Source organism: Oncorhynchus tshawytscha, unplaced genomic scaffold, assembly GCF_018296145.1.
Source record: "Oncorhynchus tshawytscha isolate Ot180627B unplaced genomic scaffold, Otsh_v2.0 Un_contig_13347_pilon_pilon, whole genome shotgun sequence".
Taxonomy (NCBI): domain Eukaryota; kingdom Metazoa; phylum Chordata; class Actinopteri; order Salmoniformes; family Salmonidae; genus Oncorhynchus; species Oncorhynchus tshawytscha.
In genome coordinates, this window is record NW_024608567.1 from 5,001 (window position 1) to 22,468 (window position 17,468).

At 46.9% G+C, this 17,468-nt stretch overlaps 1 protein-coding gene across 3 annotated transcripts in view; it reads right to left on the reverse strand.

Annotated features, from left to right (window-relative positions):
* The window catches only part of LOC121843624 (tyrosine-protein phosphatase non-receptor type 9-like), a 35,154-nt gene that overhangs the window by 1,600 nt on the left and 16,086 nt on the right, over positions 1–17,468 (reverse strand). The window contains exons 5-9 of one of the 3 annotated variants that reach the window (XM_042313368.1): positions 14,642–14,747; positions 11,517–11,627; positions 10,203–11,161; positions 9,481–9,577; positions 7,071–7,140 (exon numbers count right to left, since the gene is read on the reverse strand). In XM_042313368.1, coding sequence (XP_042169302.1) covers positions 7,071–7,140; positions 9,481–9,577; positions 10,203–11,161; positions 11,517–11,627; positions 14,642–14,747 — 1,343 coding nt within the window. Of the gene's footprint in view, positions 1–7,070; positions 7,141–7,435; positions 7,494–9,480; positions 9,578–10,202; positions 11,162–11,516; positions 11,628–14,641; positions 14,748–17,468 lie in introns of those variants that run through there. The other 2 variants (XM_042313369.1, XM_042313370.1) reach the window with 2 other exon arrangements.

Consider the following 17,468-nt stretch of genomic DNA (forward strand, 5'->3'; position numbering starts at 1 on the left):
CAAAGCTGTAAAACCACAACTCAACCCCAACACAACCATAAAAAGACCACAACTCAACTAAAGCTGTCAAACCACAACTCAACCACAACTCAACCAAAGCTGTCAAACCACAACTGAACCACAACACAACCATAAAACAACCACAACTCAACCAAAGCTGTCAAACCACAACACAACCATAAAAAGACCATAACTCAACCAAAGCAGTCAAACCCCAACTCAATCGCAACCACAACGGTCAAACTATAACTCAACCATAAGTCAAACCACAACTATCCAGACCTATCCAACTATCCAGACCTATCCAACTATCCAGACCTATCCAACTATCCAGACCTATCCAGACATATCCAACTATCCAGACCTATCCAACTATCCAGACCTATCCAACTATCGAGACCCAACCAACTATCCAGACCTATCCAACAAACCAGACCTATCCAGAACTATCCAACTAAACAGACCTATCCAGACCAATCCAACTATCCAGACCTATCCAACTATCCAGACCTATCCAACTATCCAGACCTATCCAGACCTATCCAACTATCCAGACCTATCCAGACCTATCCAACTATCCAGACCTATCCAACTATCGAGACCCAACCAACTATCCAGACCTATCCAACTAACCAGACCTATCCAACTAAACAGACCTATCCAGACCTATCCAACTATCCAGACCCAACCAACTATCCAGATCCAACTAACCAGACCTATCCAACTAAACAGACCTATCCAGACCAATTCAACTATCCCATCCAGACCAATCCAACTATCCAGACCTATCCAGACCTATCCATCCCTCACAACTATCCAGACCTATCCAGCCCTATCCAACTATCCAGACCTATCCAGCCCTACCCAACTATCCAGAACTATCCAACTATCCATCCCTATCCACCTATCCAGACCTATCCAACTATCCAGCCCTATCCAACTATCCAGACCTATCCAGCCCTATCCAGACCTATCCAACTATCCAGACCTATCCAGCCCTATCCAACTATCCAGACCTATCCAACTATCCAGACCTATCCAACTCTTTCCAACTATCCAGACCTATCCAACTATCCAGACCTATCCAGACCTATCCAACTCTTTTCAACTATCCAGACCTATCCAACTATCCAGACCTATCCAACTATCCAGACATATCCAACTATTCAGACCTATCCAACTATCCAGACCTATCCAACTATTCAGACCTATCCAACTATCCAGACCTATCCAACTATCCAGACCTATCCAACTATCCAGACCTATACAACTATCCAGACCTATTCAGACCTATCCAACTATCCAGACCTATCCAACAATTCAGACCTATCCAACAATCCAGACCTATCCAACTATCCAGACTATCCAACTATCCAGACCTTTCCAACTATCCAGAACTATTCAGACCTATCCAACTATCCAACTATCCAGACCTATCCAACTATCAAGACCTATTCAACTGTCCAACTATCCAGACCTATCCAACTATCCAGACCTATCCAACTATCCAGACCTATCCAACTATCCAGACCTATACAACTATCCAGACCTATTCAGACCTATCCAACTATCCAGACCTATCCAACAATTCAGACCTATCCAACAATCCAGACCTATCCAACTATCCAGACCTATCCAACTATCCAGACCTTTCCAACTATCCAGAACTATTCAGACCTATCCAACTATCCAACTATCCAGACCTATCCAACTATCAAGACCTATTCAACTGTCCAACTATCCAGACCTATCCAACTATCCAGACCTATCCAACTATCCAGACCTATCCAACTATCCAGACCTATACAACTATCCAGACCTATTCAGACCTATCCAACTATCCAGACCTATCCAACAATCCAGACCTATCCAAGTATCCAGACCTATCCAACTATCCAGACCTATCCAACTATCCAGACCTATCCAACTATCCAGACCTATCCAACTATCCAGACCTATCCAACTATCCAGACCTATTCAGACCTATGCAACTATCCAGACCTATTCAGACCTATCCAACTATCCAGACCTATTCAGACCTATCCAACTATCCAGACATATCCAACTATCCAGACCTATTCAGACCTATCCAGACCTATCCAACTATCCAGACCTATTCAGACCTATCCAACTATCCAGACATATCCAACTATCCAGACCTATTCAGACCTATCCAACTATCCAGACCTATTCAGACTTATCCAACTATCCAGACGTATCCAACGATTCAGAACTATTCAGACCTAACCAACTATTCAGACCTATCCAGACCTATCCAACGATTCAGAACTATTCAGACCTAACCAACTATCCAGACCTATCCAGACCTATCCAACTATCCAGAACTATCCAGACCTATCCAACTATCGAGACCTATTCAGACCTATCCAACTATCCAGCCCTATCCAACTATCCAGACCTATCCAACTATCCAGACCTATCCAACTATCCAGCCCTATCCAGACCTATGCAACTATCCAGACCTATTCAGACCTATCCAACTATCCAGACCTATTCAGACCTATCCAACTATCCAGACATATCCAACTATCCAGACCTATTCAGACCTATCCAACTATCCAGACCTATTCAGACCTATCCAACTATCCAGACCTATTCAGACTTATCCAACTATCCAGACGTATCCAACGATTCAGAACTATTCAGACCTAACCAACTATTCAGACCTATCCAGACCTATCCAACGATTCAGAACTATTCAGACCTAACCAACTATCCAGACCTATCCAGACCTATCCAACTATCTAGACCTATCCAACTATCCAGAACTATCCAGACCTATCCAACTATCGAGACCTATTCAGACCTATCCAACTATCCAGCCCTATCCAACTATCCAGACCTATCCAACTATCCAGCCCTATCCAACTATCCAGACCTATCCAGACCTATCCAACTATCCAGACCTATTCAGACCTATCCAACTATCCAGCCCTATCCAGACCTATCCAACTATCCAGCCCTATCCAACTATCCAGACCTATCCAACTATCCAGCCCTATCCAACTATCCAGACCTATCCAGACCTATCCAGACCTATCCAGACCTATCCAACTATCCAGACCTATCCAACTATCCAGACCTATCCAGCCCTATCCAGACCTACCCAACTATCCAGACCTATCCAACTATCCAGCCCTATCCAACTATCCAGACCTATCCAGCCCTACCTAACTATCCAGACCTACCCAACTATCCAGACCTACCCAACTATCCAGCCCTATCCAACTATCCAGACCTATCCAGCCCTACCTAACTATCCAGACCTACCCAACTATCCAGACCTACCCAACTATCCAGACCTACCCAACTATCCAGACCTATCCAGCCCTACCCAACTATCCAGGCCTACCACAAATATCCAGACCTACCAACTATCCAGACCTACCCAACTATCCAGACCTACCCAACTATCCAGACCTATCCAGCCCTACCCAACTATCCAGCCCTACCCAACTATCCAGACCCAACTATCCAGCCCTACCCAACTATCCAGCCCTACCCAACTATCCAGCCCTACCCAACTATCCAGACCTACCCAACTATCCAGACCTACCCAACTATCCAGACCTACCCAACTATCCAGACCTACCCAACTATCCAGACCTATCCAACTATCCAGACCTATCCAACTACCCAGACCTATCCAACTATCCAGACCTATCCAACTACCCAGACCTATCCAACTATCCAGACCTATCCAACTATCCAGCCCTATCCAACTATCCAGCCCTATCCAGACCTATCCAACTATCCAACTATTCAGCCCTGTCCAACTATCCAGCCCTGTCCAACTATCCAGCCTTGTCCAACTATCCAGCCCTATCCAACTATCCAGCCCTGTCCAACTATCCAGCCCTATCCAACTATCCAGCCCTATCCAACTATCCAGACCGGTCCAACTATCCAGACCTATCCAGCCCTATCACACTATCCAGCCCTATCCACCTATCCACCTATCCAGACCTATCCAACTATCGAGACCTATCCAGACCTATCCAACTATCGAGACCTATCCAGACCTATCCAACTATCGAGACCTATCCAACTATCCAGACCTATCCAGACATATCCAAATATCCAGACCTATCCAGACATATCCAACTATCCAGACATATCAACTATCCAGACCTACCCAACTATCCAGACCTACCCAACTATCCAGCCCTATCCAACTATCCAGCCCTATCCAACTATCCAGACCTATCCAGCCCTATCCAACTATCCAGCCCTATCCAACTATCCAGCCCTATCCAACTATCCAGACCTATCCAACTACCCAGACCTATCCAGCCCTACCCAACTCTCCAGACCTATCCAGACCTATCCAACTATCCAGACCTATCCAACTATCCAGACCTATCCAACTATCCAGACCTATCCAACTGTCCAGACCTATCCAACTGTCCAGACCTATCCAACTATCCAGACCTATCCAGCCCTATCCACCCCTATCCACCTATCCAGACATATCCACCTATCCAGCTCTATCCAGACCTATCCAGCCCTATCCAACTATCCAGACCTATCCAACTCTTTCCAACTATCCAGACCTATCCAACTATCCAGACCTATCCAGACCTATCCAACTCTTTTCAACTATCCAGACCTATCCAACTATCCAGACCTATCCAACTATCCAGACATATCCAACTATTCAGACCTATCCAACTATCCAGACCTATCCAACTATCCAGACCTATCCAACTATTCAGACCTATCCAACTATCCAGACCTATCCAACTATCCAGACCTATCCAACTATCCAGACCTATACAACTATCCAGACCTATACAACTATCCAGACCTATTCAGACCTATCCAACTATCCAGACCTATCCAACAATTCAGACCTATCCAACAATCCAGACCTATCCAACTATCCAGACTATCCAACTATCCAGACCTTTCCAACTATCCAGAACTATTCAGACCTATCCAACTATCCAACTATCCAGACCTATCCAACTATCAAGACCTATTCAACTGTCCAACTATCCAGACCTATCCAACTATCCAGACCTATCCAACTATCCAGACCTATCCAACTATCCAGACCTATCCAGACCTATACAACTATCCAGACCTATCCAGACCTATCCAACTATCCAGACCTATCCAACTATCCAGACCTATCCAACTATCCAGACCTACCCAACTATCCAGACCTACCCAACTATCCAGCCCTATCCAACTATCCAGACCTATCCAGACCTATCCAACTATCGAGACCTATCCAGACTTATCCAACTATCGAGACCTATCCAGACCTATCCAACTATCGAGACCTATCCAACTATCCAGACCTATCCAGACCTATCCAACTATCCAGACCTATCCAACTATCGAGACCTATCCAGACCTATCCAACTATCGAGACCTATCCAGACCTATCCAACTATCGAGACCTATCCAACTATCCAGACCTATCCAGACCTATCCAACTATCCAGACCTATCCAGACCTATCCAACTATCGAGACCTATCCAGACCTATCCAACTATCGAGACCTATCCAGACCTATCCAACTATCGAGACCTATCCAACTATCCAGACCTATCCAACTATCCAGACCTATCCAACTATCCAGACCTACCCAACTATCCAGACCTACCCAACTATCCAGACCTACCCAACTATCCAGACCTACCCAACTATCCAGACCTACCCAACTATCCAGACCTACCCAACTATCCAGACCTACCCAACTATCCAGACCTACCCAACTATCCAGCCCTACCCAACTATCCAGCCCTACCCAACTATCCAGACCTATCCAGACCTACCCAACTATCCAGACCTTTCCAACTATCCAGACCTATCCAACTACCCAGACCTATCCAGACCTATCCAGACCTATCCAACTATCCAGACCTATCCAACTATCCAGCCCTATCCAACTATCCAGACCTATCCAACTATCCAGACCTATCCAACTACCCAGACCTATCCAACTATCCAGACCTACCCAACTATCCAGACCTTTCCAACTATCCAGACCTATCCAACTACCCAGACCTATCCAGACCTATCCAACTACCCAGACCTATCCAACTATCCAGACCTACCCAACTATCCAGACCTTTCCAACTATCCAGACCTATCCAACTATCCAGACCTATCCAACTACCCAGACCTATCCAACTATCCAGACCTATCCAGACCTATCCAACTATCCAACTAACCAGACCTATCCAGACCTATCCAACTATCCAGACCTATCCAGCCCTACCCAACTATCCAGCCCTATCCAGCCCTATCCAACTATTCAGCCCTGTCCAACTATCCAGCCCTGTCCAACTATCCAGACCTATCCAGCCCTACCCAACTACCCAGACCTATCCAACTACCCAGACCTATCCAACTACCCAGACCTATCCAACTACCCAGACCTATCCAACTACCCAGACCTATCCAACTATCCAGACCTATCCAAATATCCAGACCTATCCAACTATCCAGCCCTATCCAACTACCCAGACCTATCCAACTACCCAGACCTATCCAACTACCCAGACCTATCCAACTACCCAGACCTATCCAACTACCCAGACCTATCCAACTACCCAGACCTATCCAACTATCCAGACCTATCCAAATATCCAGACCTATCCAACTATCCAGCCCTATCCAGCCCTATCCAACTATTCAGCCCTGTCCAACTATCCAGCCCTGTCCAACTATCCAGACCTATCCAGCCCTACCCAACTATCCAGACCTATCCAACTACCCAGACCTATCCAACTACCCAGACCTATCCAACTACCCAGACCTATCCAACTACCCAGACCTATCCAACTACCCAGACCTATCCAACTACCCAGACCTATCCAACTACCCAGACCTATCCAACTACCCAGACCTATCCAACTATCCAGACCTATCCAACTACCCAGACCTATCCAACTACCCAGACCTATCCAACACCCAGACCTATCCAACTACCCAGACCTATCCAACTACCCAGACCTATCCAACTACCCAGACCTATCCAACTACCCAGACCTATCCAACTACCCAGACCTATCCAACTATGTTCCCCAACTCACCCTGAGTTGCGATATAAGCGTTGCTCCTCTTGTAGCCGTCCATAAGACTAGCATTGATGTAGTCTGACGTCTTGAACACACACACACACACACACACACACACACACACACACACACACACACACACACACACACACACACACACACACACACACACACACACACACACACACACACATTAGTTTTCAAGTCGAAACAAAGCTCAGGTGCATCCTGTTTCCATTGATCATCCTTGAGATTTTTCAACAACTTGATTGGAGTCCACCTGTGGTAAATTCAATTGATTGGACATGATATGGAAAGGCACACACCTGTCTATATAAGGTCCCACAGTTAACAGTGCGTGTCAGATCAAAAACCAATCCGTGAGGTTGAAGGAATTGTCCGTAGAGCTCAGAGACAGGATTGTGCCGAGGCACAGATCTAGAGAAGGTACCAAAACATTTCTGCAGCATTAAAGATCCTCAAGAACACACCAAGACTCTTCATAGAGCCGCCCGGCCAAACTGACCAATCAGGAGAGAAGGACCATGGTCAGGAGGTGACCAAGAACCTGATGGTCACTCTGACAGAGCTCCAAGTTCCTCTGTGGAGATGGGAGAATTTTCCAGAAGGACAACCATCTCTGCAGTACTCCACCAATCAGGCCTTTATGGTAGAGTGGCCAGAGGGAAGCCACTCCTCAGTATAAGGCACATGACAGCCCGCTTGGAGTTTGACAAAAGACACCTAAAGACTCTCAGACCATGAGAAACAAGATTCTCTGGTCTGATGAAACCAAGATTGAACTCTTTGGCCTGAATGCCAAGCGTCACGTCTAGAGGAAACCTGGCACCATCCCTACGGTGAAGCATGGTGGTGGCAGCATCATGCTGTGAGGATGTTTCTCAGCAGCAGGGACTGGGAGACTAGACAGGATCGAGGGAAAGATGAACGGAGCGAAGTACAGAGATCCTTGATGAAAACCTGCTCAGGACCTCAGACTGGGACGAAGGTTCACCTTCCAACAGGACAACGATCTAACCACACAGTCGTGACAATGCAGGAGTGGCTTCGGGAAAACTCTCTGAATGTCCTTGAGTGATCCAGCCAGAGCCCGAACTTGAACCCGATTCAGCATCAGTGGAGAGACCTGAAAATAGCTGTGCAGCGACTCTCCTCCTCTAACCTGACAGAGCTTGAGAGGATCTGCAGAGAAGAATGGGAGAAACTCCCCAAATACAGGTGTGCCAAGCTTTTAGTGTCAAGAAGACGGGGGGTGGGGGCAGGTTAGAGCGTTGGACTAGTAATTGAAAGGTTACTAGATCGAATTCCCTCGCTGACAAGGTACAAATCTGTCGTTCTGCCCCTGAACAGGGCAGTTAACCGACTGTTCCTAGGCCGTCATTGAAAATAAGAATTTGTTCTTAACTGACTTGCCTAGTTAAATAGGTTAAAAATAAAACCTCTAGGCTGTAATCACTGCCAAAGGTGCTTCAACAAAAGTACTGAGTAAAAGGGTCTGAATAGTTACATAAATGTGATATTTCCGTTATTTTATTTGCCAAAATGTTTAAAAAAAACTGTTGATGTCATTATGGGTGTGTTGTGATGTCATTATGGGTGTGTTGTGATGTCATTATGGGGTAGTGTGATGTCATTATGGGGTAGTGTGATGTCATTATGGGGTAGTGTGATGTCATTATGGGGTAGTGTGATGTCATTATGGGTGTGTTGTGATGTCATTATGGGGTAGTGTGATGTCATTATGGGGTAGTGTGATGTCATTATGGGGTAGTGTGATGTCATTGTGGGGTAGTGTGATGTCATTATGGGGTATTGTGATGTCATTATGGGGTAGTGTGATGTCATTATGGGGTAGTGTGATGTCATTATGGGTGTGTTGTGATGTCATTATGGGGTAGTGTGATGTCATTATGGGGTATTGTGATGTCATTATGGGGTAGTGTGATGTCATTATGGGGTAGTGTGATGTCATTGTGGGGTAGTGTGATGTCATTATGGGGTATTGTGATGTCATTATGGGGTAGTGTGATGTCATTATGGGGTATTGTGATGTCATTATGGGGTAGTGTGATGTCATTATGGGGTAGTGTGATGTCATTATGGGGTAGTGTGATGTCATTATGGGGTATTGTGATGTCATTATGGGGTAGTGTGATGTCATTATGGGGTAGTGTGATGTCATTATGGGGTAGTGTGATGTCATTATGGGGTATTGTGTGTAGATTGATGATGGTGAAAAAAACCAATGTCCATTTTAGAATAAGGCTGTAACGTAACAAAATGTGGAAAAAGGCAAGGGGGTCTGAATACTTTCTGAATGTGGCATAGAGGGGGTGACTCTCCTCCATAGGGAGTTAACACACCATTTCTGATTTTAGACATAAATAATTATCCTGAAACATACCTCGTCCTCATCATCACAGAGCTGGCAGAGTCTGACACGTGATTGGTCCAGACAGAGGACATCACTGTACCTGTTCTTGATCTGATTGGACAGCTTTCTACACAGAGAGTAAGGAAGGAAGGAAGTGAAAAGGAGGGAGAGAGAAAGAGATTAGACTATTAACTGGCATTAAAGAGAAATAGAGAGAGAGACAGAGAGAGGGAGGGAGAGAGAGAGAGAGAGAGAGAGAGAGAGCGACAGAGAGAGGGAGAGAGAGAGAGACAGAGAGAGACAGAGAGGAGAGAGAGAGAGAGAGAGAGAGAGAGAGAGAGAGAGAGAGAGAGAGAGAGAGAGGGAGAGAGAGAGAGACAGAGAGAGAGAGAGAGAGAGAGAGAGAGAGAGGGAGAGAGAGAGAGAGGGAGAGAGAGAGAGAGGGAGAGAGACAGAGGGGGAGACAGAGAGAGAGAGAGAGAGAGAGAGAGAGAGAGAGAGAGACACAGAGAAAGGGGAGACAGAGAGAGAGAGAGAGAGGGAGACAGAGAAAGACGGAGAGAGAGAGAGAGAGAGACAGACAGCGACAGAGAGAGAGACAGAGAGAGAGACAGAGAGAGAGAGACAGAGAGAGAGAGAGACAGAGAGAGAGACAGAGAGAGAGAGACAGAGAGAGAGAGAGAGACAGAGAGAGAGACAGAGAGAGAGAGAGACAGAGAGAGAGACAGAGAGAGAGACAGAGAGAGACTAACTTGCTGTAGTCAAAGCTACCAGTAGGAGGCTCCTTGCGTATCTCTTCATACTCCTGGTAGATTCCTTTCTTCTTCCTCTTCTTCACGTGCTCCACCAGCTCCAACACGTTCATCCCTACCCCGTCAGGCATGTGTACGGACACCTCTTCCTGGGGACAAGGGTCCTCGTCCGGCTGTGACGCGCCGCTGAGTGAGGGGCACTGGGACGGCGGGGGTTGAGGGTGGCGTGGGAGAGACTTCTGAGGGAGAGGAGGCACCCCATCTACCTCATCCTCTTCCTCCTCTCCTTCCTGCTCTTCCTCGTTCGCTGTTCCGTCGTCGAGGGTTTCTGACCCGTCACTCATCGTAATTCCTACTACTTTGTGGTGGAGGGGTGTGTCCGGGGGCGTGTCCGACTGGGGAGGGGGCTGGCGACCATTCACGCTGTTAGCATTGGGGCTAGCGCCGCTAACAACCCCAACAACGGTATTAACCCCCAACCCTGCCTTGACACCGTAGCTACGGGCAGACCCGTTCCAATGTTGGTGATTCCTCTGTGGTCCAGAGCTCTGGGGGCTGTTCTGGGCCCGGCCTCGAGTCCTGCCGTTCACTGTACCACAGTGGACGTGTGGGTTAGCATTACTGTCGTCGTAGCAGTTGGAGTTAGCCGTAGCCGCTAACGCTAGCTCGGAGGCTAACAGCAGCGGCGAATCTGAGTGGGAGTCTATGGAGGTTTGCGTAGCGGCCAACGTAGCGGCGGCGTTAGCGTTGTGTGGCTCCAGGCTGTACGAGAGCAACAGGCTGCCCACGCAGTCGTGTGTGTCGTGCGGGTGTGTGTGCGCGTCGCCTGGGGCGGTGTGTGTGTTGACGCAGGACTGTATCCAGGCAACGTGGCTGTACCGGGAGGTTCCGTCCAGGTGTTCCGGAAGAGAAGAGACTGGGATGTAATTGGACAGCTCGTGGGCCTTCACTGTACACACCTGGGGGGGAGAGAGAGAGAGACTGTTACGTACACATACACACACACACACACACACCTGGGGAGGGAGAGAGAGAGAGACTGTTACGTACACATACACACACACACACACACACACCTGGGGAGGGAGAGAGAGAGAGACTGTTACGTACACATACACACACACACACACACACACCTGGGGAGGGAGAGAGAGAGAGACTGTTACGTACACATACACACACACACACACACCTGGGGAGGGAGAGAGAGAGACTGTTAGGCACACGCACACACCTGAGAGACATGGTATCGCACCAACACAGTGACCATCTCAAAACACACACACACACACACACACACACACACGGTCGTACCCTCTCTCTCAGCTTCTCACGTACGAAGAGTCTGAGGACGGCGAAGGGAGCTCTGAACCAGAGAGGAGACGACACGATGAACACACACTTCAGACGCGCTGGGAACGCACCCTAGGAGAGACACACACACACACAGGTAACGAGTGAATGGAAAAAGACAAAAGAGGGGAAGAAATAGAAGGAGAGAGAGGATGATGATGAAGAGAGGAGAGGAAGAGAGGATGATGATGAAGAGAGGAGAGGAAGAGAAGAGAGGAAGAGAGGAGGGGAAGAGAGGATGATGAAGAGGAGAGGAAGAACTACTTTAGACCAGGGCCCTATTTCCTATATAGTGCACTACTTTAGATCAGAGCCCTATTCCCTATATAGTGCACTACTAGTGACCAGAGCCCTATTCCCTATATAGTGCACTACTTTAGACCAGGACCCTATTCCCTATATAGTGCACTACTATAGACCAGAGCCCTATTCCCAATATAGTGCACTACTTTAGACCAGGGCCCTATTTCCTATATAGTGCACTACTTTAGATCAGAGCCCTATTCCCTATATAGTGCACTACTAGTGACCAGAGCCCTATTCCCTATATAGTGCACTACTTTAGACCAGGACCCTATTCCCTATATAGTGAACTACTAGTGACCAGAGTAATGTACTATATAAGGTATGATGCATCGAGGACATTGACTGGGTTCTGGTAACACGGCCCATTGACTGGGTTCTGGTAACACGGCCCATTGACTGGGTTCTGGTAACACGGCCCATTGACTGGGTTCTGATAACACAGCCCAATGACTGGGTTCTGGTAACACGGCCCATTGACTGGGTTCTGGTAACACGGCCCATTGACTGGGTTCTGGTAACACGGCCCATTGACTGGGTTCTGGTAACACAGCCCAATGACTGGGTTCGTAACACGGCCCATTGACTGGGTTCTGGTAAACCGGCCCATTGACTGGGTTCTGGTAAACCGGCCCATTGACTGGGTTCTGGTAAAATGGCCCATCGACTGGGTTCTGGTAACACGGTCCATTGACTGGGTTCTGGTAACACGGCCCATTGACTGGGTTCTGGTAACACGGCCCATTGACTGGGTTCTGGTAACACGGCCCATTGACCCAGTACTGGTAACACGGCCCATTGACCCAGTACTGGTAACACGGCCCATTGACCCAGTACTGGTAACACGGCCCATTGACCCAGTACTGGTAACACGGTCCATTGACTGGGTTCTGGTAACACGGCCCATTGACTGGGTTCTGGTAACACGGCCCATTGACTGGGTTCTGGTAAACCGGCCCATTGACTGGGTTCTGGTAACACGGCCCATTGACTGGGTTCTGGTAACACAGCCCATTGACTGGGTTCTGGTAACACGGCCCATTGACTGGGTTCTGCTAAACCGGCCCATTGACTGGGTTCTGCTAAACCGGCCCATTGACTGGGTTCTGGTAACACGGCCCATTGACTGGGTTCTGGTAACACGGCCCGTTGACTGGGTTCTGGTAACTCGGCCCATTGACTGGGTTCTGGTAAACCGGCCCATTGACCAGTACTGGTAACACGGCCCATTGACTGGGTTCTGGTAACACGGCCCATTGACCAGTACTGGTAACACGGCCCATTGACCCAGTACTGGTAACACGGCCCATTGACCCAGTACTGGTAACACGGCCCATTGACTGGGTTCTGGTAACACGGCCCATTGACTGGGTTCTGGTAAACCGGTCCATTGACTGGGTTCTGGTAACACGGCCCATTGACTGGGTTCTGGTAACACGGTCCATTGACTGGGTTCTGGTAACACGGCCCATTGACTGGGTTCTGGTAACACGGCCCATTGACTGGGTTCTGGTAAACCAGCCCATTGACTGGGTTCTGGTAACACGGCCCATTGACTGGGTTCTGGTAACACGGCCCATTGCCTGGGTTCTGGTAACACGGCCCATTGACTGGGTTCTGGTAAACCAGCCCATTGACTGGGTTCTGGTAACACGGCCCATTGACTGGGTTCTGGTAACACGGCCCATTGCCTGGGTTCTGGTAAACCGGCCCATTGACTGGGTTCTGGTAACACGGCCCATTGACTGGGTTCTGGTAAACCGGCCCATTGCCTGGGTTCTGGTAAACCGGCCCATTGACTGGGTTCTGGTAAACCGGCCCATTGACTGGGTTCTGGTAACACGGCCCATTGACCGGGTTCTGGTAACACAGCCCATTGACCGGGTTCTGGTAACACGGCCCATTGACTGGGTTCTGGTAACACGGCCCATTGACCGGGTTCTGGTAACACGGCCCATTGACCGGGTTCTGGTAACATGGCCCATTGACCGGGATCTGGTAACACGGCCCATTGACCGGGTTCTGGTAACACGGCCCATTGACTGGGTTCTGGTAACACGGCCCATTGACTGGGTTCTGGTAACACGGCCCATTGACTGGGTTCTGGTAACACGGCCCATTGACTGGGTTCTGGTAACATGGCCCATTGACTGGGTTCTGGTAACACGGCCCATTGACTGGGTTCTGGTACTCCTTGTTTTTACTCTGCATTGTTGGGACAGGGAGTCATTTGACAGGGAGTCATTTGACAGGAGTCATTTGACAGGGAGTCATTTGACAGGGAGTCATTTGACAGGGAGTCATTTGACAGGGAGTCATTTGACAGGGAGTCATCTGACAGGGCGTCATCTGACAGGGAGTCATCTGACAGGGAGTCATTTCGGACAGGGAGTCATTTGGGACAGGGAGTCATCTGACAGGGAGTCATCTGACAGGGAGTCATCTGACAGGGAGTCATCTGACAGGGAGTCATTTGGGACAGGGAGTCATTTGACAGGGAGTCATCTGACAGGGAGTCATTTGACAAGGAGTCATTTCGGACAGGGAGTCATTTCGGACAGGGAGTCATTTCGGACAGGGAGTCATTTGACAGGGAGTCATTTCGGACAGGGAGTCATTTCGGACAGGGAGTCATTTCGGACAGGGAGTCATTTTGGGCAGGGAGTCATTTACATTTGGACCAGGGAGTCATTTGGGACAGGGAGTCATTTGGGACAGGGAGGCATTTGGGACAGGGTGTCATTTGGGACAGGGAGGCATTTGGGACACAGGCGGTGTGTTACCTTGAGGAGGTCGAGGATCTTGACACAGAGCTCATAGTCAAAGTTCCCATAGCTGGAGTTGGTCATGTCATAGATGAATATTAAACCATCTCTCTGGGTGTCAACACTGGAGAGAGGAAGGGGGGAGAGAGGAAGGGAGGGAGAGAGGAAGGGAGGAGAGAGGGGGAGGTGAGTTATCTGTTATGTACATTAAAGGATTGAGAGGTGAAGGAGACAAAGAGAGAAGGACTAATTAAGGACGGAGGGAGAGAATAGGACTAATTAAGGAGAGAGGAAGAGAATATGACTAATTAATGAGAGAGAGAGAGAAAGAATAGGACTAATTAGGGAGAGAGAGAATAGGACTAATTAGGGAGAGAGGGAGAGAGAGAGAGAGAGAGAGAATAGGACTAATTAAGGAGAGAGAGAGAGGCAGAAAATAGGACTAATTAAGGAGAGAGGGAGAGAGAGAGAGAGAGAGAGAATAGGACTAATTAAGGAGAGAGAGAGAATAGGACTAATTAAGGAGAGAGAGAGAATAGGACTAATTAAGGAGAGAGAGAGAATAGGACTAATTAAGGAGAGAGAGAGAATAGGATTAATTAAGGAGAGAGAGAGAATAGGACTAATTAAGGAGAGAGAGAGAGAAAAGGACTAATTAAGGAGAGAGAGAGAGAAAAGGACTAATTAAGGAGAGAGAGAAAAAATGACTAATTAAGGAGAGAGAGAGAGAATAGGACTAATTAAGGAGAGAGAGAGAGAATAGGACTAATTAAGGAGAGAGAGAGAGAGAATAGGACTAATTAAGGAGAGAGAGAGAGAATAGGACTAATTTAGGAGAGAGAGAGAGAATAGGACTAATTTAGGAGAGAGAGAGAATAGGACTAATTAAGGAGAGAGAGAGAAAAGGACTAATTAAGGAGAGAGGAAGAGAATAGGACTAATTAAGGAAAGCGAGAGAGAATAGGACTAATTAAGGAAAGCGAGAGAGAATAGGACTAATTAAGGAGAGAGAGAGAGAATCGGACTAATTAAGGAGAGAGAATAGGACTAATTAAGGAGAGAAAGAGAGAATAGGACTAATTAAGGAGAGAAAGAGAGAATAGGACTAATTAAGGAGCGAGGAAGAGAATAGGACTAATTAAGGAGAGAGAGAGAGAATAGGACTAATTAAGGACAGAGAGAGAATAGGACTAATTAAGGAGAGAGGATAGGACTAATTAAGGAGAGAGAGAGAGAATAGGACTAATTTAGGAGAGAGAGAGAATAGGATTAATTAAGGAGAGAGAGAGAATAGGACTAATTAAGGAGAGAGATAGGACTAATTAAGGAGAGAGGAAGAGAATAGGACTAATTAAGGAGAGAGAGACAGAGAATAGGACTAATTAAGGAGAGAGAGAGAGAATAGGACTAATTGAGGAGAGAGGAAGAGAATAGGACTAATTAAGGAGAGAGAGAGAGAATAGGACTAATTAAGGAGAGAGGAAGAGAATAGGACTAATTAAGGAGAGAGGATAGGACTAATTAAGGAGAGAGAGAGAGAGAATAGGACTAATTAAGGAGAGAGAGAGAGAATAGGACTAATTGAGGAGAGAGAGAGAGAATAGGACTAATTAAGGAGAGAGAGAGAGAATAGGACTAATTGAGGAGAGAGAGAGAATAGGACTAATTAGGGAGAGAGAGAGAATAGGACTAATTAAGGAGAGAGGAAGAGAATAGGACTAATTAAGGAGAGAGAGAGAGAATAGGACTAATTAAGGAGAGAGAATAGGACTAATTAAGGAGAGAGAGAGAGAATAGGACTAATTAAAGAGAGAGAGAGAGTAGGACTAATTGTGGAGCGAGAGAGAGAGAGAATCTGACTAATTAAGGAGAGAGAATAGGACTAATTAAGGAGAGAGAGAGAGAATAGGACTAATTAAGGAGCGAGGAAGAGAATAGGACTAATTAAAGAGAGAGAGAGAATAGGACCAATTAAGGAGAGAGGGAGAGAATATGACTAATTAAGGAGAGAGAGAGAATAGGACTAATTAAGGAGAGAGAGAGAGAATAGGACTAATTAAGGAGAGAGAGAGAGAATATGACTAATTAAGGAGAGAGAGAGAGAGAGAGAATAGGACTAATTAAGGAGAGAGAGGGAGAGAATAGGACTAATTAAGGAGAGAGAGAGAGAATAGGACTAATTAAGGAGAGAGAGAGAGAGAGAGAGAATAGGACTAATTAAGGAGAGAGGGAGAGAATAGGACTAATTAAGGAGAGAGAGAGAGAATAGGACTAATTAAGGAGAGAGGGAGAGTAGGACTAATTAAGGAGAGAGGGAGAGAATGACTAATTAAGGAGAGAGAGAGAGAATATGACTAATTAAGGAGAGAGAGAGAGAATATGACTAACTAAGGAGAGAGAGAGAATATGACTAATTAAGGAGAGAGAGAGAGAATAGGACTAATTAAGGAGAGAGGGAGAGAATAGGACTAATTAAGGAGAGAGGGAGAGAATATGACTAATTAAGGAGAGAGAGAGAGAATAGGACTAATTAAGGAGAGAGAGAATAGGACTAATTAAGGAGCGAGGAAGAGAATAGGACTAATTAAAGAGAGAGAGAATAGGACTAATTAAGGAGAGAGAGAATAGGACTAATTAAGGACAGAGAGAGAATAGGACTAATTAAGGACAGAGAGAGAATAGGACCAATTAAGGAGAGAGGGAGAGAATATGACTAATTAAGGAGAGAGAGAGAGAGGGAGAGAATAGGACTAATTAAGGAGAGAGGGAGAGAATATGACTAATTAAGGAGAGAGAGAGAGAATAGGACTAATTAAGGAGAGAGAGAATAGGACTAATTAAGGAG